This window comes from Furipterus horrens, unplaced genomic scaffold (assembly GCF_987537825.1).
Source record: "Furipterus horrens unplaced genomic scaffold, mFurHor1.1.pri manual_scaffold_2, whole genome shotgun sequence".
In the NCBI taxonomy this organism is placed as follows: Eukaryota; Metazoa; Chordata; class Mammalia; order Chiroptera; family Furipteridae; genus Furipterus; species Furipterus horrens.
Genome location: NW_028327172.1, coordinates 11,438,395 through 11,461,442, shown reverse-complemented (window position 1 = coordinate 11,461,442; position 23,048 = coordinate 11,438,395). Strand labels below are relative to the sequence as shown.

At 46.5% G+C, this 23,048-nt stretch overlaps 3 protein-coding genes across 5 annotated transcripts; 2 read left to right on the top strand and 1 right to left on the bottom strand.

The window, feature by feature from the left end:
* The first annotated feature begins 8,063 nt into the window (after positions 1 to 8,063).
* PTPMT1 (protein tyrosine phosphatase mitochondrial 1) lies at positions 8,064 to 12,770 on the top strand. Its single transcript, XM_090261429.1, has 4 exons — positions 8,064 to 8,484; positions 8,586 to 8,666; positions 10,856 to 11,047; positions 12,493 to 12,770. Exons 1-4 carry the CDS (start codon positions 8,098 to 8,100, stop codon positions 12,649 to 12,651), a joined length of 819 nt encoding a protein of 272 aa, XP_090117555.1. The 5' UTR covers positions 8,064 to 8,097; the 3' UTR covers positions 12,652 to 12,770.
* A 945-nt stretch (positions 12,771 to 13,715) lies between these two features.
* Positions 13,716 to 17,783, bottom strand: KBTBD4 (kelch repeat and BTB domain containing 4). Of its 3 annotated transcripts, none has more exons than XM_090261393.1 (4): positions 17,612 to 17,783; positions 16,084 to 16,701; positions 15,185 to 15,291; positions 13,716 to 14,735 (listed from the first exon to the last, which is right to left on the bottom strand). In XM_090261393.1, the coding sequence occupies exons 1-4, from the start codon at positions 17,766 to 17,768 to the stop codon at positions 13,875 to 13,877; spliced, it is 1,743 nt and encodes a 580-aa protein (XP_090117519.1). In that variant the 5' UTR covers positions 17,769 to 17,783; the 3' UTR covers positions 13,716 to 13,874. The 3 variants fall into 3 exon arrangements, with proteins under 3 accessions (XP_090117519.1, XP_090117525.1, XP_090117533.1); XM_090261399.1 differs by having other exon boundaries at positions 17,506 to 17,658; XM_090261407.1 differs by having other exon boundaries at positions 16,084 to 16,697; positions 17,506 to 17,658.
* NDUFS3 (NADH:ubiquinone oxidoreductase core subunit S3) lies at positions 17,767 to 22,437 on the top strand. The gene is made up of 7 exons (XM_090261419.1): positions 17,767 to 17,835; positions 17,946 to 18,014; positions 19,091 to 19,188; positions 19,399 to 19,548; positions 20,394 to 20,519; positions 20,645 to 20,764; positions 22,186 to 22,437. The coding sequence occupies exons 1-7, from the start codon at positions 17,778 to 17,780 to the stop codon at positions 22,351 to 22,353; spliced, it is 789 nt and encodes a 262-aa protein (XP_090117545.1). The 5' UTR covers positions 17,767 to 17,777; the 3' UTR covers positions 22,354 to 22,437.
* Positions 22,438 to 23,048: the final 611 nt, after the last annotated feature.

Here is a 23,048-nt window from a genome sequence, read left to right as displayed (position 1 = left end):
CATTGGAAAGTCAGAGAAAATGGGCCCTTGGAAACAGACCCGGGGGTTAGCTTGGGAGGAGCTGCCGCTGCCCACTGCTCCCCTGTTTGCAAATCTCATGGGGACCCTTAGGGTTTAGGAGAGGAAAGTAAAGATGTACATCTGAGCAGAGAGCACTAAATGTCTGAATTTTAAACAAATTCTTGGACTGGGAGTTCATATCCATTAGCTTCTTCAACTTCAGCACCTGTCTCATCCACAGTAGCTTTTCGAGAACTACGATCCTCACAATGAAGCAACATAAGTTTTCCCAAATTTGGACTTCAGCATTTTGACTTTTCTAACAAAGACACCATGGAGCAGATAAGTAGATTGGCAAGCCTCTTCTATGTCTTTTCCAACTTTATCTGGAATCAATTTATTGACCACTACTTTCAAGTCATTTGTCCACACCTGTGGAGTCATGACTTCCAACACCTTCTTCCAGATTTGGCAGACCTGTTGATGCTGAGCCAAAAAGGCTTTTGAATCTGATTGTTGCCTTGTTTGTTTGTTTGTTTTTTGTAAAACCAACACAGAATAGACGAAGGAAATAACCACTGCTAGTTCTGACATCAACATGAGCTTCAGTTATGATCTGCCAATTTTTGACCATAGAGCACATTTTCTCGTGGGTAAGATCCATGCCATGGAAATTAGGCAGGCAGTTTTTGCCCTAAACATCCTTGGTAATTAGCTTGAATTTTCAAAATGGGACTTCATAATTCTGCAGATCAGCTAGGCTCACTTCGAAAACAGGACACTTGAGAGAATCAAATGTGATATTGCTTGCTTAAGTTCCCTTGTCTAGTGTTCTTCCAATATTTCTTATATTGGATATAGCTGGTGCTTTCACGTCATACTAGTTATCTTTCTTAGAAAATCAGTCAACCACTTTCTTTTGGCTCCCTTTTCTGCCACCTTTCATAAGGTATCTGTTCCTGCTCACCATCACGGTGCTACTCAGAGGGCCAAAAGACACACAATTAATTTTATATTTGCCTTGCAGCTACCATAGATTGCAGAAACCTACAGAGAATCTGTCTCACTCTTTTGTAAACCATAGAATCATCAAGATATCCATGCGGCTCTCTTTGTCACCTCCTCAGGGCTTGACTTAAATATCCCCTTCTCAGTTGGGCCTTCCCTGATTACTTTATTTAAAATTTCATGCACATAAGTTCTGCTTCCCATCTCCCCTTTTTGCTTTGTTTTTATCCAAAGCACTTATCACCACCTAACATAGTATATTTTGTACTTCATACTTGTGGTCCCTGAGGAATGTAACTACTAAAAAGGGCTCCTGGTGGCTAACTGGGCTCAAATTTAAAAAACAAGAAAACAAAAAACAAAAAAACAGAGCCTAGCAGCCATTTCTACACAGGGGCCTCTCATGTAAACTGCCCTTCAGGGAGAAGAATGCAGCGAACTACCTGCCTCTGCACTGAGCTTCCTGCATACACCGTATTTCTGCCATCTGAGCCAATCCTTATTAAGGAGCTCCTGGAATCCTATTTCAATCAATAGGACTGAGGCTTTCCCCATCCAAGTGGAGCTGTGCCCCTATATCTACCCCTCCCCATCAACATCTTCGCCAACCAATCAGAGCAAATCCATTCTGACCAACAAGGACAGTGCCTTTTGAACCAATCAGACTTCGAGGATTTGGAGTCCTCATTTACATGAAGACGAACCAATCAGGGACCAGGGGTGGGGAACTTTGTTTAAGTCAGCTCCCCTCTGGCTCTAAAAGTGAACTTTCAAAAACAAAAGAAAGGGTTCACTTTCCCTGTCTAGGGCAGACTGCAATTTTCTGGCTGGCCTGTACAGGCAAGAGCAAACTGGCACAAAACAGAGCCAACTAGAGCAGATCAAAGTGGAAGAGTAGAGCAGAGTTGCCTAGCCAGAGAGGGGTCTGGCCCCAGGGCTGCTTCACAACTATGCTGTTTTCACAGCTGTGCTGTATCACAGTCGAGTTGTTTTGAACTGAGTGGTTTCCTTCTTCACCACACCCCAAACTGGGGATTTCTGTTGGTGTTAAATTGGCACCAGCGACCATCAGTTGATGTATTCTACTTATTTTATTTGTAGTCTTCCCTCACCAGAGGGAAACTCTTTGGGGACAGGGACTTTTATCTGCTTTTTGTCAGGGTCTAGAATAATATCTGACTCATAGTAGGTGCTCAATAAATATAGTTTTTATATTTGATTTATAAAATATATAAATCTCAAGATATATATATATATATGTATATTTACCACAATTAGTTAACATCCATTATCTCATATAGATATAAGATGGTTGAATTGCACAGACATAATATTGAGCAAAACAAGCCAGAATAAAGGAGCATATTTATATGAGTCCATTTAATTGAAGTTTGAGAAGAGGCAAAAGCAATAAGAAAAGTCAGAAAAGAGGTTACCCTTGCCTGGGAGAGAGTATTGACTGACTAAAGGGAACATGAGGGAGCTTTCTGGAGTATCGAAATATTTTATATCTTAGTCTACATGATGGTCACATGGGTATATAGACATGTAAAATTTATCAAATCATACACTTAGAATTTGTGCACTTCATATGACCAGGAAGAATAACAACAATCAACTTGTTAGACAAATCAGCAAAAGAAATGAACATGCAATTCATAAGAAGAATCTGAATGGAATGGCCAATAAATGTAAGATGCTTGATCTCAGCTCACAAATGAAGATATTCGAATTAATGTGATTTTTTTTACTGTCAGATTGGAGATACATTCAGTAACTAAAATTTAAAGGTTGATACAGTTATGAGAAACAGGCACTCTCAGTGTAGACAGATATAGCCATAGTGGAGGGAAATTTAACAATTGTCATTAAAATAAAAAATATTCCCCTTCTTTATATAAAATGCTAATTTATAGTGGATGGGTGGTTTCCAGGGAACGGGGTCTGAGAATATAGACGTGTGGGAGGAGGAAGTTACAAAAGGGCATGTGAAGCTTTCGGAGGTGATGGATATGTTTCATCTTCATTGTGGCGATCGTTTCACAAGTGTATACATGTATCACAATGTGTTAAAATGTAGACTTTATTTTATGTTTTTAAAGATTTCTTTATCTTTAGAGAGAGGGGAAGGGAAGGAGAAAGAGAGAGAAACATTGATGTGGGTTCGGTTGCCTCTCGCACGCCCCCAACTGGGTACCCGGTGACTCTGGTTTGCAGGCTGGTGCTCAATCCACTGAGCCACACCAGCCAGGGCCTAAAATGCATACTTTAATTATGTGTAGTGTATGTCAATTATACTTGACAAAATTATAAAAAGTTCTCCATGACCTCTTAGAAACATGCTCATATCTTTTATTTATTTATTTATTTATTTTTAGAGAGAGGGTAGGGAAGGAGAAAGAAAGGGAGAGAAACATCAATGTGTGGTTGCCTCTTCTCAGGCACCCAACTGGGAATCTGCCAGCAACCCAGGCATGTGCCCTGATTGGGAATCAAACTGCACAGGCCAGCACTCAACCCACTGAGCGAACCAGTCAGGGCATCTTTTCATAGAGCAATTGTATTTCTAGAAATGTTTCCTTCAGAAACATAGGTGGGTGAAGCATATACAAGGGCATTTTCTGCAACATTTTTTTATTCAGCCAAATAGTATTAATTGAATGCCAACTATGTCAGGCACTGGGATAGACAATGAGGTTATAGCTATGAATAAAGATAGGGTCTCTGCCCTCGTGGAACTGACTATATTTGTTATTGGTCAAAAAAAGAAAAAAGTAGAAGCTAACCATTTGGGTTCCCTATATGTTAATAGAGAAATGATGAAAGAAATGATGGTACAATTGAAGATTTGCATATCAAAACCTATTAGGAAAAAATATATGTTTATAAAAATATATATATACATTGACTGACATGGAAAGTTGTTCAAGATACATGGTTATACCATGGCTAGTGTGGCTCAGTGCAGGCCTGTGAACTAAAAGGTCACTGGTTTGATTCCCAGTGAGGGCACATTCCTGGGTTGCCAGCCAGGTCCTCAGTTGGGGGCATGTGAGAGGCAACCAATTGATTTTTCCCTCCCTCTCTTTCTCCCTCCCTTCTCTCTCTGAAAATAAATGAAGTCTTAAAAATTTTTTTTCTTAAAGGATACATAGTTAATTGTCAAAAAGCAAGCTACAAAATTCCCATTTTTGTTTTTTAAAAAAGGACATATATGTGTGTCTGTGGATAGACACATATATATGTGTATACTATATATATAGGTATATAATGTCAATTCTTGCTCATTGTTAACAACTAAGGGAAGAGATATGTTCTCGTGTAGGAGGGAAATATGGGGAGATGTGACCTTGGGAAGGAATGATGAGAAATAAAAAGGTCCTGGCAGCATTTGTGTCCCTGAAATGCCTGTTGCCATTTTCCCACTTGCCCTTTCTGAGGGTTGTTATGTGAATTATAAATTACCATTTTTGCCCAGGCTTATTAAGAGTTGGGCTTCAGAACCCAAGTGTTCATCGATGAATGAATGGATAAACAAAATGTGGTATATGAGGTCTGTCCAGAAGGTATCCAGCCATGCAATATGAAAAATAAAGACATTTACTGAAGAAGATACAAAATACAAGAAACACTGTACATAGGACAGTGATGCTTCAGTCCCCTTCAAAGTAGGCACCTTGGGACCTCACACAGTTCTCCCAATCGCCATCAGCTACCTTGTAGTATTTTCCTGAATCTCATTGATCACCTAAAAAAATCTCTTCCCTTTCACAGTTGATTTTAGTTTTGGGAAAAGCCAGAAGTCCCAGGGCCACAAATCTGGGCTGTAGGGGGCCTGAGTCACCTGGGTGATTTGATGTTTCGCTAAAAAACTCTGCAGGAGACGTGATGCATGAGCAGGCACATTGTTGTGATGAAGCTGCCAATCACCAGTTGTTCATAGCTGTGGCCTTTCGAATCATCCAAAGTTTTTATGAAGGAATGTTAAAGCTAACACAAAATTTGATGCAGATTCATTATTTCACATGCTCAGTCATTTTGAATGCAAAGGCCACATAGTACACATGCTCACCCAGTGGCATCTACCACCCCCACTGACTAGTACAGTGAAGTCATCATTGTTCATGCACGTGCATTCCTATCCACTCTCCTTGGCTGCCAGGTTACATCAATGTCACACAAACTGTTCTTTTATATTAACAATGATTGGACTTTTCCCAGACAGACCTTGTATACATACAATGGTATGTTGCTCAGCCTTAAAAAGGAAGGGAATTCTGACACCTTCTACAACATGGATGAACCTTGAGGACATGATAAATGAAATAAGTCCTAAAGGCCATATACTGCATTATTCCACTTATATGAGGTATCTAGACTAGTAGTCAAGATCTTAGTGACAGAAAGTAGAACAGTGTTTTCCAGTGGCGTCAGGGAAGGTTATCATGTCTCTAGGACTCCCCAATCTGAGGCAACCTCTCTCCCATTCTTTTTTTCATGCTTTACTTGATAAACCAACTAAGCTCATTTTATTTTTTTATTTGACAGAGAATGAAGGAAGACAAGGAGGAGGAGGAGGAAGGATAAACATTGATTTGTTGTTCCACTTATTTATGCATTCATTGGTTGCTTCTTTTTAAAAAAAATATTTTATTTATTTTTAGAGAGGAAAGGAAGGAGAAAGAGAGAGACACATCAATGTGCAACAGATACATCAATTGGTTTCCTCTTGCACGCCCCCAACTGGGGACCTGCACCACAACCCAGGCTCATGCCCTGCCTGGGAATCGAACTGGTAACCTTTTGGTTTGCAGGCCAGCGCTCAATCCACTGAGCCACACCAGCCAGGGCACTGGTTGCTTCTCATATGTGCCCTGAGCAGGGATTGAACCCCTCAACTTTAGCATGTGGCCAGGGCTGAGTCAGTTGTTTCTGTAAAACGTTATATATTCTGGACTTTTCTGTTGCTCCCCTGTGATGACATTTAACTTATCCCTCTATCACCTATGTTTCCTGTACATGAAAGTTAACCTGGCTGGTGTGGTTCAGTGGATTGAGCATTGGCATGGAAACTGAAAGGTTGCCAGTTCTATTCCAGGTCAGGCCACATACCTCGGTTGCTGGCCAGGTCCCTGGTTGGGGCCATGCCAGAGACAATTACTGAACACTTCTCTCACACATCAATGTTTCTCTCCCTCTCTTTTGCTCTCCTTTCCCTTCTCTCTAAAAATAAATAAAACTTTTTTAAAAGAAGTTAGCTCTTGAGGCTTGGTTAAATCCAGTTTCAACTTTTTTTGTGGTTGGTGCTGTGAACACCACTTCTGGAGGCCAATGATGTCAGGTTGTCCTGTTTTTATCCATGCAGAGATTAATCAAGGTTAGGTGGCCTCAGCCCCATCCCTAATGTGCATTTCTCATCAGCGTTTCATCTCATGCTTTTATCCACTGATGACCATTGACTGGATCAATTATTTCACCAGGGATTGCAAAATACTGAGTTTCTAATTTTATCATTCCTTCCACATTTATTACTGGAATGCAAAATATTGAGTATCTAATGTTATTATTTCTCCCACATTTATTAGCAGGAGGTATGCTGTAGAGAAAAACTTTCCCTCACCTACTAGGGATACTTGGTTATCCCAGAATACAGTTCATACAGGAAAGGCGAGAGAAGAGGGCTGCGACCCTCACTGGTGTTGCTCACTGACGTGTCCCAAGCGCTGGAATATTGTCTGGAATATAGAGGCCACTCAATAAACATGCTTAAAACCAAACTGAAAGCCATATATTGGAATACTGTGTAATTCTCTGAAAAGGATAAAGTAAATATGTATCTGTCTATATTGACATGGCACAATACTTATATTGTTGAGTGAAAAAAGGTCACAGAACAGTAAATAATAGGATTAGTCAACTTTTATTTAAAATGTATATTTTATGTTTCTTCTTTTTAAAACAATGTATCTTTCTTTAAATTTTTAGTTTAAATGTATCAAAAATAGGATAGATTAAAGGGTGAATTTGTGATTAAAGAAACAACAGTCCTGGTAGCACAGTTGGTTAGAGCATTATCTCCATATGCCAAGGTTGCTATTACATCCCTGGTCAGGAACATACAAGAATCAATCAATGAATGCATAAGTAAGTAGTACAACGAATCAATGTCTCTCTTGCTCTCTAAAATAAATTTTAAAAAGAAGAAAGAAAGAAACAATAGCCCCAGCCAGTGTGGCTCAGTTGGTTGGGTGGCGTGCGGCAAACCAAAAGGTCGCTGGTTAGATTCTGGTCAGGGCACATACCTGGCCTGCGGGTTCGCTCCACAGATGGGGTGCGTACCAGAGGCACTTCTATCTCTATGCCTCTTTCACATATTCATGTTTCTCTCCCTTTCTCCCTCCCTTCCTCTCGCTCTAAAAATAAATAAAATCTTTTTTTTTTAAGCACCAGATGCATATATCAGACAACTATTTAAATGTAAATAACCAGCATTTTACAACCATTCCTTTTACCACTTTGTCGGTTGCAGTTTTTATATTTAAGCGTATCATATTTTTCTTTATTTTTTTTTAAGATTTTATTTCGGGGGAGAACATCCAACCAACTGAGCCACACTGGTCAGGGCATATTATTTTTCTTAATGACATATTAATGTCTTTTCATAATATATTACAGATATTACATTTTTTCCATAATTTGCAGCTGGGCTAGGAGGAGGGAGCTGTAACTTTAGGCAAGTGGGGGGAGGGGAGAAGGGACGTATCAACCCAGGCTGACTATGGGTCCAGGGTCTGGCCGCTCCACCAAGGCAGTCCTCTGCTGAAAAGCTCAAAGCCCCTTCCACTCGCCCCTTCAGGGATACCCCTACCACGAGGCTCTAGCCGGTCTCGTCTTAGGCTTGGGTGCGGTCACACCCTCACCTGGGGTCACAGCCCCCTCCCGAGGGAAGAGGCGCACGGGCTCCAGGCATGGGTCGCACTTTGACACGCGGTACAGCCGCAGGCCTCTGGGCCGCCACTGGCGCGCCCTCGTTTCCCGCCCAGGAAGCCCTGGTCCCTCCCCCGAGGCCGGCGGCCCCGCCTCCAGGTCATGCCGTGGGTCCCGGGGTCCCAGGCGGAGTCCCCCGGGGTCGGGCCAGAGGTCGCGGCGCCCGAGGGGCCCGCGCCTACCGCGTCGCCTCCGCAGGAGGCCTCGGACGGCTCGCGGCCCTCGTCCTCGTCGCCCTCCTGGCCGTCCTGGCGGCCGCCGACCGCAAGCCCGGCGGCGGACGAGTCGCTGCCGCGCCAGGCCGCGCGCGGCGGGATGGCGTCCGGCACGTTGCTGGAGGCCGGCCTGGCCCGGGTGCTCTTCTACCCGACGCTGCTGTACACGCTGTTCCGCGGGAAGGTGCCGGGCCGGGCGCACCGCGACTGGTACCACCGCATCGACCGCACCGTGCTGCTGGGCGCGCTGCCGCTGCGGAGCCTGACGCGCCGGGTGAGCCGGGCCGGGAGGCCGGGCCGCGCCGGGCCTGGGAGCCGGGCGAGCGCCGCCCGGGCCTCGGCCGCCCGTTCTGAGCCCCCTCTTTACCTCGGCAGCTGGTAGAGGACGAGAACGTGCGCGGGGTGATCACTATGAACGAGGAGTACGAAACCAGGTTCCTGTGCAACTCCGCGAAGGTGAGGGGCCGGGGGCCGCGGGGGCCGGGGCAGCCGCGGGGCGCTGCAGGGGACCGTGATCCGGACGCCGGCGCCCCGGGCTGTTTGGCCTCCTCGGGAGGAGGGTCCAGTACTCGAAGCTTAAATGGCTGCGGCTGAAGGTAGAAACTAATTGTGAAACAAAACTGTTGTGAAAGGCGTTTAAAAGTAGAGTTGACAAAGCCTGATTTCCGCGGGGTGCACAAATGTAGTCTTAATTTCGGCCATTAAGACTGTGTAACTGAATTTGAAAGGCAGCTTTTCTTTGACCTGCTGATTTCATTCATTCAACGCTGAGCCCTGAGCATAGGTCAGGCGCTGCCCTAGGCATCCGAGATGAAGGCCCTGTAACCTGTAAGAAAAGCTGTGCCCTCTCCCCCACCCCCAGAGTAAATGTATCATAAAACAACGCACTGAAACACTGCATCAGGTTCATTTGGCTCTTGATTTGAGGGAATTTTTATTCATCTGTTAGAGATATTGTGGAATTCCAAAGTACTCTCATAACAAAGTTCAGCCCTAAAACATAATTTTCGTTAAATGTGAATGCCTGTTTGTGGAACTCTCCACAATGGTTTAGACATCGCTCTATCTTTAAATAAAGATGCTGCCCTATCTTTATAGTGTTTGACATCTATTGGCATTACACAATTATCTTTCTTGTTTACTGTACTAAGTAATACAGCCTGATGAAGATGCTGTGATTTCAACCTGTAGTTTTTTTGAGACCTTAAAAATATTTATGACTCATATTTAAAATATTTTGACTAGTGCTGGGATGCATTTTTAAGGAATGGATAACAGTTCCTTGCCACAAAGCCTCAGGAGCTGTTAGCCAGAATGGTAAATGTGCCTTAGTGTGGTCAGTCCTCTGGGGCGAGAGGAGTCACAAAAAGTGCTCCGTGTCTTGGATGCGAGGCATTGACATTTGTACGACTTTGCTATCTCATCCCATTAGCCTAGAAAAAAGAAATCTCCAAGGCAGGCAGTGGTTCTCACATTGTACTATGTCTAAGAATGATCTGGCAGTCTTGTTCAAATGTCAGATTCCTAGGTGCACGCCTCAGAGATTCGGACTCAGGGACTTCAGGGTGGATTCCAGGAATCTGAATATTTAGCAAGCTCCGTGGTTGTTTCTGGTATAATTGAAGCATAAGTCACATGCTCCAAAACTGCTCTTTGTTAATTTCATGAGCACTGTTGACCATTCAGAGTCCTAAAGTCTGGTTCTAACTAAAAAGATGAATAACCAGAGTAGCTTGAGCCTATCTGAAGTCTTAAAGCAAAAAAAATAAAAATAATAAAGTCTCCCTGTTCGCCAGAGACCTTTTTTCTCCTATTTCTGATTTTCTTCTTTGCAAAGTGATAATATGCCACAGCAAAGGTAGGTGCATTGTTTGAACTTTAAAATAACTCTACCATGTACCCTCTCGAGAAAAAAGTGGTAAAAAAGTGGAGACTTATGCACAGACATAAGAAAGCTCTTACAAACTACAGTAGTCCAACCCCACAGCTAGGTCACGGCACAGGCCCCAAGATTATGCAAAAACACAGTTGCACAACTTTTGTAGATGAATTTTATACAGCTAATGTTTTGCAGCTAAAAATTCAAATGCCCAAAGAGCACTTTAATAACATTCTACGTCTTGGACATAATTCTAACTCAGCAGCATAGCTATTGTTTGATGGTTATGTAGGTCAGCCATTTAATATATATATATATATATATATATATATATATATATATATATATATTAGATTTTTATTTATTTTTAGAGGGGGAGGGAGACACAGAGGGAGAGAAACATCAATGTGTGGTTGCCCCTCAGGCACCCCCAACTGGGGATCTGGCCGTAACCCAGGCATGTGCCCTGACTGGGAATTGAACCACCGACCCTCTGGTTCACAGGCTGGTGCTCAGTCCACTGAGCCGCACCAGCCAGGGTTTTTTAAAAATATTTCTAACACACACACACACACACACACACGAAAAAAGAAAATAAAAAGTATTTCTATAAGAAGTTTCTTGTTTAGAAAACAGTCAACAATGTATTCACATGGAAGTAAACCCTGACGCTTCCTTATTGCTTTGCTGCCCCTTGGGAGCCCATCTTCATACTACTAACATCTGGCTTATTTCACTCTCTTTATGCTGCTGGACCTGGTTGCAGGAGTGGAGGAAAGCAGGAGTTGAGCAGCTGCGACTCAGCACAATAGACATGACTGGAATCCCAACATTGGCTAACCTCCGGAAAGGAGTTCAGTTTGCTCTCAAGTACCAGTCACTGGGCCAGAGTGTCTACGTGCATTGTAAGGCTGGGCGCTCCAGAAGTGCCACTATGGTGGCAGCGTATCTGATTCAGGTAGGAAGGGTCTTTCTGGACTGGTCCCACTTACAGCAATTTCCAGAACTTCAGTAGCACAGTCTGCAGATGGGTCTGGTGGAAGGAGCCTTGTCCCTGGGTTCAGCTATTGGGAGGTGGAAAGCACCTGAGCTCTGTAGATAAGACTGATGTGTGGTTTTTCACCTGCCAGCTCTGTGACCTTAGGCAAAAGTGGCTTCTTTCTCTGATGCTGTTTGCTCAAATTAAAAGTTGCAAAGGATATTAACATCAGCTAACGGCTAGAAACACTTGTTAAAAATAGCAGGTCAGGAAATCTAGTACTGTAAATGGTGCTGATCACTTACAGCTCTACAGTGCTCAGATTTCTTTCAGTATTTCAGGGTACAGTTCTGGACATTAGTTTCTAGAAACAAGATCCAATGGAATTTTACCTATCAATTTGTTATGATCAGCAGTTGGAATACTTTAAAAAAATATTTAGAAGCCAATAACTTATAATTCCCTGTTATATACCTCTTGCCTGGCTCATCTTTGTTACCTGTCTAGCCCCTGCAGGGCAGTTACTAAGTCATGTGGATAGTTTAAGAAAAAGGGAAATGTAAAGATAACCAGCCTGGCCTTGTTTGTATTGCTGTGCACTGCTGAGTGTGTGATTTAGCAAAGCTTTGGTCATTAGGACTGTTTGCTGGAAACGGGGTCTCTGGAGGATATCTTGGGCCAAGAGAGAATGGAACCAGCAGGCTAGAAATCTGTATTTCCTTGATTCCATTGAATTCTAAACTAGTTAAGTTTCCTTAGGACAGAAAGATAAGTCTCAGGCAGATTTTAAAAGTGCTCTTTTCCTAGCCATGGGAACAAGTTGCATAAAAACATCTCTTTCCAGGAAACTTGCACCCAGGGGTCCAGCTCAGGGAGGACACCTGGTAGGCCTAGGCAGGCTTGAATTTAGGATCTAAGCTTCACATGTTCAGCCCTCTTTTGCCAGGGTTTGGCAGAGCAAGAATAAGGTAGAAAGACTGACTTCTTCCCCCCGGCCTGTTGCATAGTAATCGGACTGGTTAACTGAGGGCGCTAAAGTACTCTCCCATTTATAATATATGGAACATGGTTTTTAATTTCCCCCCAATGGAGTTTTCTTTCCTTCTTTCTTAAAAAGATTATGTATTTATTTATTTTTAGAGATAGGGGAAGGGAGGGAGAACGGGAAAGGAACACCCATGTGTAGTTGCCTCTTGCACACCCCCAACTGGAGACTGTGGCCTATAACTCAGGCATGTGCCCTGACTGGGAATCGAACCTGTGACCCTTCGGTTCGCAGGCTGGCACTCAATCCACTGACCCACACCAGCCAGAGCTAGTTTCTTAAGAAATGAAATTCTGGGAGCCCATTAGCACCTGTCATCAGGTCAAGGACACCATATACCAGCTTCTTTCTTTGCTGATTTCCTGACCCGGTACTGCAGGTGCACAACTGGAGCCCAGAGGAGGCGGTAGGAGCCATCACCAAGATCCGGTCGCACATCCACATCAGACCTGGCCAGCTGGAAATTCTCAAAGAGTTCCACAAGGAGATTACTGCAAGGGCAGCAAGGAATGAGACGTATCCTACATCACAGACATGAAGTATGTGGGTTAGAAGAACTCAAGACAACCGTGATGGCAACAGAATGAAAAAGTTTTAACCGGACCAATGGGGCTTAAGCCCAGGCAACGTAATAGAAGTGTGCTGAGTAGTGGGTAATTTTGCTCCCTTTGTCTTGATTTCATTTTCCTCAACATTGGTTTCAGTGTTCTGTTGTAGGGCTGGGACGATTTAGCATGGCTTCTGTTCACAGGGAATGGGGGTATGGGATAGGGATGAAGGTGTCTTATTTTTTTGGAATAGGGTCAAAGAAATCTATCATGCCCCTAACCTTTTATCTACTGATACTAGCACCATAACTTGAAGACATCTATCACTAGGGGAAAAGGAGAAATACTTGGCTCTGGCCAGACTCAATTCATGGACTTCTCCCTTTTAGAGCAGTGATCCTGTGTAAAAAGGGAAATATGGGATTCAATCAGGACTGCGGCTGACTTAGAAATGGGTGCACATATAATTAGCTTCCCTTAGAAAGTCACCCCTTCAGAATTCAAAACAGACACACATAGCCCTTCAAAACTTTTATTTGTATGAACAGTTCCTAGCTCTTGACTTTTAAAAGAGTAGAGACCTTATATATTTGAGTTTCAAAAATGTTTCTGCTATTTAATTAGAAATAATCCTTTCTACTTTTTTCTGGCTTATTCCTTAGAGTCAGCCAAAAATCAAACCAAAGTATACATTTCCTGACAGATAGTTGAGGAAACAATAGAATGTCCAGAATTCTAGAGTTGATGCTTGCTGGTGAAGGACACCTTCAGCTTTGTTCATTCCCCCAACCAAAGCCTGAAGGAAATCTCTCAACACCTAATTCTTTGTGAACAAATTACCAAGTAGCCATTTTGCAGACTAGAGAGAAAAGGAAGGTTGGGCATCTTTCCATTTGTCCTGGGTTCAGGAGTGCTTCTATTTGACATTAATCAGGTAAAGGGGGCGTCTCTGCCTAACATTCGAGAAGAGGCTTGCTCTCAGCAGTCTGTGGTGAGGCACAGCATCACCAGGGAGGGCGGAGAGCAGGCTGGACTATGCAGCTCAGGCAGCCAGCCCAGCAACAGCTGTCTTTCTCAGGGCTCCCGCTATGGGCTGAGTGCTGCCTTTCAACACATGCCAAAAAATAACATTGTACTCTGAACTGGGACCTTGGGGACGGGTAGGTGCTGGAAAAGGGGAGGACAAAAGTCAGCTGTCCCTCCCACCACGGCCTTAGGCCAGCACGAACTGCAAATTAGTAAGGAGCACCTTAACACCTCTGGTGACGGTTATCGTTGAAGTGGCAGGGTCAAGCTTGTAGGTGTTGGCATCTCCCTTTTTATATCGGTCCCGAAAAACATAAATGCTCCCGTTACAGCTGGCAATCTTCCAGAGGGATGGGGCAGAGCTCCAGGCCTCGGGAAGGCAAAGCCGGGTAAAGCTGTCTAGCAGGGGATTGTAGCACACCAGGGAGTCCCCTTCAGCCACGATGAACACCAGATCCTTATGCACAGCTGCGTGCATGCGGCCCGCAAAGGGCAGCACATAGGGCTTTACGTGGCACTTGTCTGTCTCTGTATCAAAGCACTGGATGAGTCGGGAAGGCTTGGTAAAGAAGTCCAGGTCATTCTCCTCCCCCCCCAGTAAGTAGATAATCCCGTTGAGGTTGGCTCCAGCGGCCCCTGACACAGCCACCTCTAGCTGCGTTGTCTCTGTCCAGACGTTATCACCTACCCGGTAATAGATAACTGCATTGGAAAGGGTATCCTGCAGTGTCTTGCCACCCAGGGAATATATGGCATCTTTCCCAGGCACAGACACCAGGGTGTGCTGGAGCCGGTCTCGGGGCAAGGGCGCACACCACTCCCAGTCCACGGTGGCATTGTTACACTTCCACATGCGCCGTGGGATGGACCCTCCCACCACGTACAAGTCTCCACCGTGCTTGCAGGCTGCAGTGATCTGGTGGCACAAGCTGTTTTGGCCACTTACGCTGATGGAGTCATCTTCTGCACAGTGCAAGGACACGGCCAACGAGTGGGTACGAGAGGACTCCTTCCCGATCAGATAAATGTGCACATTCTCCCCGATTTCCTATTGGAAAAATTAAAATTATAAATGCTATATATCAGTCCTAGGTTAAGGCTCAGCTGAGATGCATAAGCCTTATGGTCCTGGACCACACATTTGCATTTGGCTCTAACCTACTCCCTTCTAGTTTCTATATGTTACCCTGACAACTCCAATCACTTTCTTTCAGGGGTTTTTAAGCTGGGGCAGAGAATCTGTTGCACACATACTTTTAGCTTCTCAAAACTATCATGAGATGGTGACTCAGACAAAAGGTCCTTAGGATTGTTAATGCAATAATGGAAGTAGTTCTCTCAAAGAGGTTTTGGGCTCACACAAACATCCTCTTCCCTGGCTCCTATTAACTTCAAACCAAGGATGACTTATTCACCAGCCATCAAAGCAACCAGGCCAATGGACGGGTGTGACGCATGGCTATTACAGTGTCCTCTCACTAAAGAAATCTGCCTTACCTTCAAACTACTCCTGAGTGACTCTGCAAAAGCTTCTCTTTCCTCTTTATTAAAATTGATCCAGGCTTCTATTGCCTCTGTTGGGTTCTGGGAACATGGAACTCCATCTGTTGAGAGCCAGAGGGAAGGCATGGTCAATGGCACTCTTGACGTCTTAAAGGGAGGGTTACAGCCAGGGGCTTTACAGGTGTGAACCACTGTGTTAGGCTTACCAGCATGTATGTGTGTGTATGTGCATAAGGAATTAATCTAAAACTGCCTTGTTTCTTTTAATCAGAATGACGGTTTGATATAGCCCCATTTGCCACAAAAGCAATCTACTAGAGCTCACACCTAAAGTATGGTTATACCTCACTTGCAGGGTCAGGAAAAGTGTTTTGGATATCTTGACTCATCTATCATAAATTTACTTAAGTAACAGGTACATGCAGAGTGCAGGACAGATAAGAACACTTACGCACAGGGGAGATTACAGAATAAATATAAATACTTCCTCACTATCTTCTGTGGGTAAGTGCTACTGCTTTTATTTTCCTGGAGCCTTCCTCAGAAAGGGACTCTCTGACAGCAGCTGTACTAAATTTCAACTCAATTTCTCTCGGAAGCTATCTAAATTTCCCACCAATAATACAGTGAACTAATACCAAGAAGGCTGAGGGCTGTGGCTCAGTGGACTGAGCGTCGGCCTGTGAACCAAGTGTCGCTGGTTCGATTCCCAGTCAGGGCACATTACTAGGTTGTACGTCAGGTCCCCAGTTGGGGGTGCGAGTAAGAGGCAACCACACAGTGATTTAAAAAAAAAAAAAAAAAGGCTGAGGGTTCCTTTCTCCTGAACTACAACATTCAATGAGCATCATATCTAAGTAGGTGGGTATGATACGCCCTATCCCTCAACTTACCGGAGATGATATCAGTGAGTAGATGGTGGGGCAAGTGGAGAAATTCCTCTGTGCCCTGCAGCTGGGCCAGATGGGCCTTGGCACAGTGCTTGGCAGCAGTGTAGAGCTCAGGATCACTGTGCCGATCTGCCAACCACATCACCTGAAGGCAGTTCCCCACCTGCACTGTGCGGGCCAAAAACCGAGAACATTCCTCAAAGAGAGATGTCAGCTGATACATGTCTGACACCTCATAAATTTCCTGCAGCTCATCAGCTCGAAGTTTCACAGTCCCATGGTAGATATAATCAACCAGGAGCTGGAAAACAGACTCACTGACGTCCTGCAGCACAATCACTCGGTTGTGGGCCTCCTTCAGGTTGGAGGTGAACATGGATCGGAAGAAGCAGCTCTGTGCTGAGAGGACCAGCCGGTGGAGCTGAAACTCCCGGCCTTCCACTGAAATGGTGACGTCAGCAAAGAGCTCTTCTTCTAGACACAGTTTCATGATGCCCTGAGCCACACGGCCTGAGTGTGACCGATCTTTGAAAGTGTAGTTCACAAAGTAATTCTCATCCATGGATGCTCCAGGCTCCTCCGGTGATTCCATGGTAGCCAACTTCTCTCTCTGCCAGCTGTCTGCAAAGCAATGTCACCCTCAGTAACTTGGGGAGTCCACAGCCACAGTCTATTGAGAGCAAAGTGAGCTCAGGCCTTAGTCCTGGCCCTGCCCTTAACACCTCTGATGATCCCCTACAACCACAGCTGGGTTCATTCTCCAGCAGTGGCACCCCATCCCTAATAAAATCAGTAAAATTTCTTACTCTGGGTGTTTCCATGAGAAAACATTACTGTTCCTTTCTGTGATGTAACAAAAGGCCAGGTATTTTTGGTTAACTGATGAAAGGACTGGGCTGGAAGAAGCCCATGATCTTAAAAGTCTGGCAGAGTCTTGCAAACCAAATAATTAACTATCTGATATAAAACTAGTGAGGGTCTCGAGAGCAGAAACGGACAAAAGACCCCCAAGTCCCTGTGTCCAGGTAGAACACATCCCCGACCCCTTTCCCCACATTCCCGCGCGCATGGAGACCACACCTTCCAAGATGAGGCTTGGCTGGGACAACTGTCAACCCCACATCGGCTCTTTTCTGAGCTTCTCCCCTGCACTTCCCCGCTCGCCCTAATGACGCCCCAAACCTCCCTCTCAGAACCTGAAACAGAGCCCAGTTGTCCCCAGCCCCGGTTACGAGGAGGCCCATTGCCACGTGCAGTGTCGCGGCTATGCCAGGAGTCACCTGGGAACGGTCGCCAGGGAAACCGTTCCCCACCCCCATCCCCACCCACCATCCCCACCAGTCCTAGTCAAAAGCTTAGCTTAGAAAACGGGGGAGGGGTGGGGAATGTAGAACCCAGAACCCTCGACCCTTCCCCTCCTCTCACCCGTCCGGTTGCTTAAGAGTCCTCGCCTTCTTTCCAGCCTCTGCTACACCAAGCTAGGGTCAGGCTCACCTCACGGTTTGCCCACCTGCTCGCCTCGTTTTCTCACCTGCGTTCCCTCCTTTCATTCCGAAGCCCAGAGCCCGGAACCTCTGCTTCCGGCCTCGCGTCCGCCCGGAAGAAGATATAAGGTACACTTCCGCTACCGGTCCGTGCCCTTGGGGCTCCGTGTCCTGTGGGTCTTGCCTCCGGTACTTGGTCTGCATCCGGGGAACATGGCGGCGTCTGGGGCTTGGTGGCGGGGGCTCGTGGGGGCCGTGGCCGTGTCCAGGGGTGAGCAGGGGATAACTGAATGAGGCCTGGGACAGGAAGCAGCGGCGCAGCCAGCGCAGGGAGACCCTTAGGCCTCACTCTGCGCTCCTGTTTTTTATCTCCCCGTGCAGTGGCCGGGCGCCCATCAGCAGCGCTGTTGCTGCCGGTGAGAAGGGAAAGCGCTGCAGCCAATTCGCGCCGTGAGTATGTGCGGGTCCGGCCCTTCTCGGTACTGCAGGCGGGGGCCCGTCATCCCGTTCGTCACATGTTTGCCCTTGCTCTGGGACGCCTTCCCTGCGTCCTGGCAAGTCTGCTTCTCCTTGCAGATTTGACTGCAGTGGTCTTCACTCTGTAGGCAGAATCGGGCCCTGCCTGTGCCATTAGGCCTCTCTGTTATGGCCCTGATTCCTTCTTGTCCATTTCCAGCATCCCCTTTTTCTCTGATTAAACTGTCAGCTGTTTCAGAGCAGGAAACATAACATTTGGGCCGCAGAGCCCAATATAGAGCCTGGCAACCGCGAAGTGTTTTTATGAATGACCTTATTTAGTCCTCACAACAATCCTATGAGGTAGATAGTATTGCTTTTCATACTGTAGATCGGGAAACAGTCCAGAGGAAGAACGTGCTCAGGGTTACAGCCCTAGTGAGTGACAGAAGACTGGCCCACTGCCAGAGGCAGAGAACACCTAACTGTTCCCCTGCGGTCGATTATGCGCAGGTGCTCAGTGATTTAAGGTTGGACGAATCTGTGTAGAAATGGTTACAGTCAACGTAAGCCAACTGGAAGTCAGGAGGCCTGGCATTTCCCCCTTTTGGGGCCTCAGTTTCTTCATCTGTGCAAAAATAAATAAGGTTTCAACTAGATAATCTATGAGGGCTCTTACAGCCCGAAGTTTTTATGTTTAGAGCTTGCTGTGAGCCAAATGCTGAGGAGATACACAGAAGCGAATGTTCTGGTTCCCACCATTAAAGAGCTCCTAGTCTGGTAAGAGAGCGGAGACATTCTGCTTTAGCAGAAGTGCAACCATTGTGAAGGAAGAACCATGGAGTAGTTTTGAGAAAAGGCAACCACGCCAGCTTCAGTAATGAGAGTCTTTGCAGACTGAGTAGGTGGCATTTCCCCTAAATTTTCATCACTTCCTATTTCCTGGAAGAGGAACCCTGCACCCTCACCTTTCTCAAAGTTCTACAGGGTGCCCCATATAAGCCCCAACTGCATGCAGGGCTGGCTGCTGCCATTGCCCTTCCTTTGTTAAATATGCCTTCTCCTTCTAGCCACTGTCAGACCACAGAATGACGTGGTCCACAAACAGCTCTCAGCCTTCGGAGAGTATGTGGCTGAAATCCTGCCCAAGTATGTCCAGCAAGTTCAGGTAATACTCATTACTGTTGTCTGGTCGGGGTCAAGAAAGAACCGTAGTCTCAGGTCAGGTGGGAGTGGGCAGCCCAGTATCAAATAAACCGCCGATTCCTCCATCCCAGCTAGGGCGTCTTTCCCTGCCTTAAATCAGGAGAATCAGCTGAAGTTAGCTGCGCCCTCGGTAGCTCTTTGTTGTCTCTGCCCCCCTGTTCCCTGTCTGCAGGTGTCCTGCTTCAATGAGTTAGAGATCTGTATCCATCCTGATGGAGTCATCCCAGTGCTGACTTTCCTCAGGGATCACACCAATGCACAGTTCAAATCCTTGGCTGACTTGACAGCAGTGGACGTCCCCACCCGGCAGAACCGTTTTGAGGTCAGTCAGGAGATTTGAGAAGGTTTGTGGCATGTAGGCAGGAAAGGGGACAGAACACTTGTAGGGTGACAGCTACCAATAGGAACCATAGCCTTCTTAGTTTCAGTTTGGGTCAGACAGTTCAACAAAGCAGTTAAACTGGGGCCTCAGAATCAGGCATACCTCAAGTTTGAATCATGGTTCTGCCACCTATTGGCTGTGCAACTCTAAGCATTGTGTTTAATCTTTCTGAGTTTTAGTTTTCTTATATGCAGAATAAATATAAAATTGTCCCTACCTCATAGGGTGGTTGTGAGGACTAAATGAGATAGTATAGGTAGATTGCTAGCACACAAGGTCTCAGTATGTTTAGCTATTGATATTTATTGATTGCATACCATTGGCCAGATTCTGGGATAGAGAGAGACGCAACACCCAATAACTGCCCTCCAGGGGTGTTAGAGACATGCTATACAATGCAGGAGGGCTGCTTAGCCCTGTCTGGGAGGCTTCTTTGAAGGGGGAGAGAATGTGTGTGCTGAGTCTTCATGGGTGACCAGGACAGTAGGACTTAGCCCCGTGAGGACTGGGGGTGGGGAAGGTGGGTTTGGGAGACGCCCCAGACAAAGGGAGCAGCAAGAAGGATGACAAGCGTGCTGTCTGCTGAGCCCCGTGCCACCATGGCTCAGGCCTTTGGAGTCCAGGAGGGTCTTGAGGTTTTGAGCTTCAGGGTGGAAGTCAGGTTCATAGGGCGGAACCCTAATTCACCTTGTAGCCCCATCATTGATGTTCCCCCTCAGGGACTTGCGCCTCAGACCCTTCAGCCTGTGGCCGTCTTGGTCCTCCATTCCCTCTGTCCTCCCTAGATTGTTTACAACCTGCTCTCTCTGCGCTTCAACTCCCGGATCCGAGTGAAGACCTACACAGACGAGCTGACGCCCTTGGAGTCCACTGTCCCTGTGTATAAGGCAGCCAACTGGTACGAGAGGGAGGTGAGTCACTGCACGTGGTGGGTGCTGCCCCTGGGCCAGAGCTGCAGAACTGTTGAAGCTACTGTGTGCAGCACAGCGCCTCACCCTGGTGTCGGCTCGGTCGCCTGAAGGCCTCTTTTCTCTAGATCTGGGACATGTTTGGAGTCTTCTTTGCTAACCACCCTGACCTGAGAAGGATCCTGACAGACTATGGCTTTGAGGGACACCCTTTCCGGAAAGACTTCCCTCTGTCTGGCTACGTGGAGGTAGGAGACTTGGGCCCATGATAGCAGCCTCAGGGAGGGACTGACGGGGACCTAGGGGACCCTGGGCATGGCAGGAAATATGGATTGTGCTGGTTTAAAAGTGTAGGCTCTGGATTCAAATCCTAGGTCCACTTTTGAAAGCTGGGGCAACTTAATTTCTCTATGACACAGTTTTCTCATTTTCAAAATGGGAACAATAATAGTACTTAACCAATAAGATCTGCCAGGTGCTAAGTGGTGTATGTGTAATGCCTGGTGTATCCTAAATGCTCAGTTGATGTTGCCCATTACTGTAGTGATCATTTTAATGACCTAGGCAGCCTTGAAGACACACTTAGTCTGTCCTCAAGATCTGAAAGTGCAGCATTCATTTTACCCTGCTCTGGATCACCGAGGAGAGAGCTAACAGGGAAGATACTAACGTTCAGCCTTGAGAATGGCCAGAGGCAGGACCAGGAACATGTGACTATAAGGGCCTGGTAAAGAATTTCAGTGGTTTACTTACTACCAATGCAGGAAGCTGGAGTATTATATACATACACACAGGTGACTTTGCAGCAAAGTAACTCCTTAGAAATATTGAGATCGGGGCAGTCCAGCCCGTGTTTTAGTGTCCAAATGCTCCTGTTTTCTTGGTATTTTGCATGATCACATTTCCTTCTCAAGCTACTTCTGGTCAGAGTTATTTCCCCCTCTTCTCCTTTCTGTCACCCCAGCTGCCCCCCTAATGTGGATTGCCTCTTCACACCAGCACCTGTTTGTTTTTACCTCATCCAGTTGATCCTCCCATAACAAGAAAAGCCATAGCCCTGGTCAGGTAGTTCAGTTGGTTAGAGCACTGTCCCGATACACCAAGGTTGCAGGTGCAATCCCCAGTCAGGGCAAATACAAAAACCAACCAGTGAATGCATAAATAGGTGGAACAACAAATCGATGTTTCTCTCCTGCCCCGTCCCCTTCTCTCTCTGACATCATTTTTTTTTTAAGAGAGAGACCATGCTAAGATTTCCTGCCTTGTATCTAATGCTCTAATGCCAAGCCATAGGACCTAAACTGGAGTTCCTACCAGTTTAGGCTACTTCTTCCAGCCACTGACTTGCTCCCTAATCCTGGGCAGATGCTTAGCATTACCTTATAAAGTGTGGGGATGGGTGAGCAAATTCAGTTCTGCGGGAAAAGGAGCTCAGAGTTCACGATACGGTGGGCAGGCGAGCCTGACCCCATGATGGCAGGGCATGAGGTGGCAGCCATTCTGGACTGTGGGTGACAGGTAACAGGGTCGTGGATGGAGACTTGAAACGGGCTAGGAGTCGAGCAGAGAGGTAAAGGGGCTGGAGAAGTCACCCGCGGCCGTGGGAAAGCGGGCTGCTTACTGTGGCGAGGCCTGCCTCCGTGCCCAGACCTGCCCCCTCCTTCCGCAGCTGCGCTATGACGATGAGGTGAAGCGGGTGGTAGCGGAGCCGGTGGAGCTGGCCCAGGAGTTCCGCAAGTTTGACCTGAACAGCCCTTGGGAGGCTTTCCCTGCCTATCGCCAGCCCCCTGAGAGTCTCAAGCTTGAAGCCGGAGACAAGAAACCGGAAACCAAGTAGCTCCAGGGAAGGCACATGGATCTGAGAAAGCACCTTATCTGTAACTGAGTGTTTGTGTAAATAAAATCCTACTTGAACTCACCACTTCCTGTGTCCTCATCATCATGAAGCTGTGACTCAGGAGAGGGGAGGTACAGGCAGGGGTTCTTCCCTGCTCCCTCAGAGGGACTGCCGGACCAGTGGTTGTTTCAGGGGGACTAAACAGCGCAGGTGCAGACACGGTGACCTGCAGGCCTGGGTGCATTTCTGAGAGAGGGACTGTGCAGTGGAAACAAAGTTCTCATGGTGTACAGGGCTCAGGGTGGGTGTGGCATGGCCTCTTCTGAGAACTGGAAGGGTCTCCAACTGCTGTGGAAAGCCCCTTGGGGTAGCCGATGGGTCCAGGGCAACCCCTACCCACCCCCATTCCATCCAGACATCCATGGGGTTCCTTCCATTAGGCAACAGCCAGAGCCAGGAAGAGCCGCAGCTCATTTTTGAGTCTTGAACTCTGCATCCTGCTCCCTGTAACCTGACAGCCCATCACACTTGGGCTAAGGGAATTGTCCTGGACTCTGGCCTGAGCCAAGAATGTTGTAAACAGCAAAGGAGATCCCAGGGCTGGGACAAAAGAAACTCAGGAGCTGCGGATCTGTCTTCCAGGGGGACAGCACTCGTACTCCAGCTGGCCTGGGGCCGGCCCCGCCAGTCTGGCT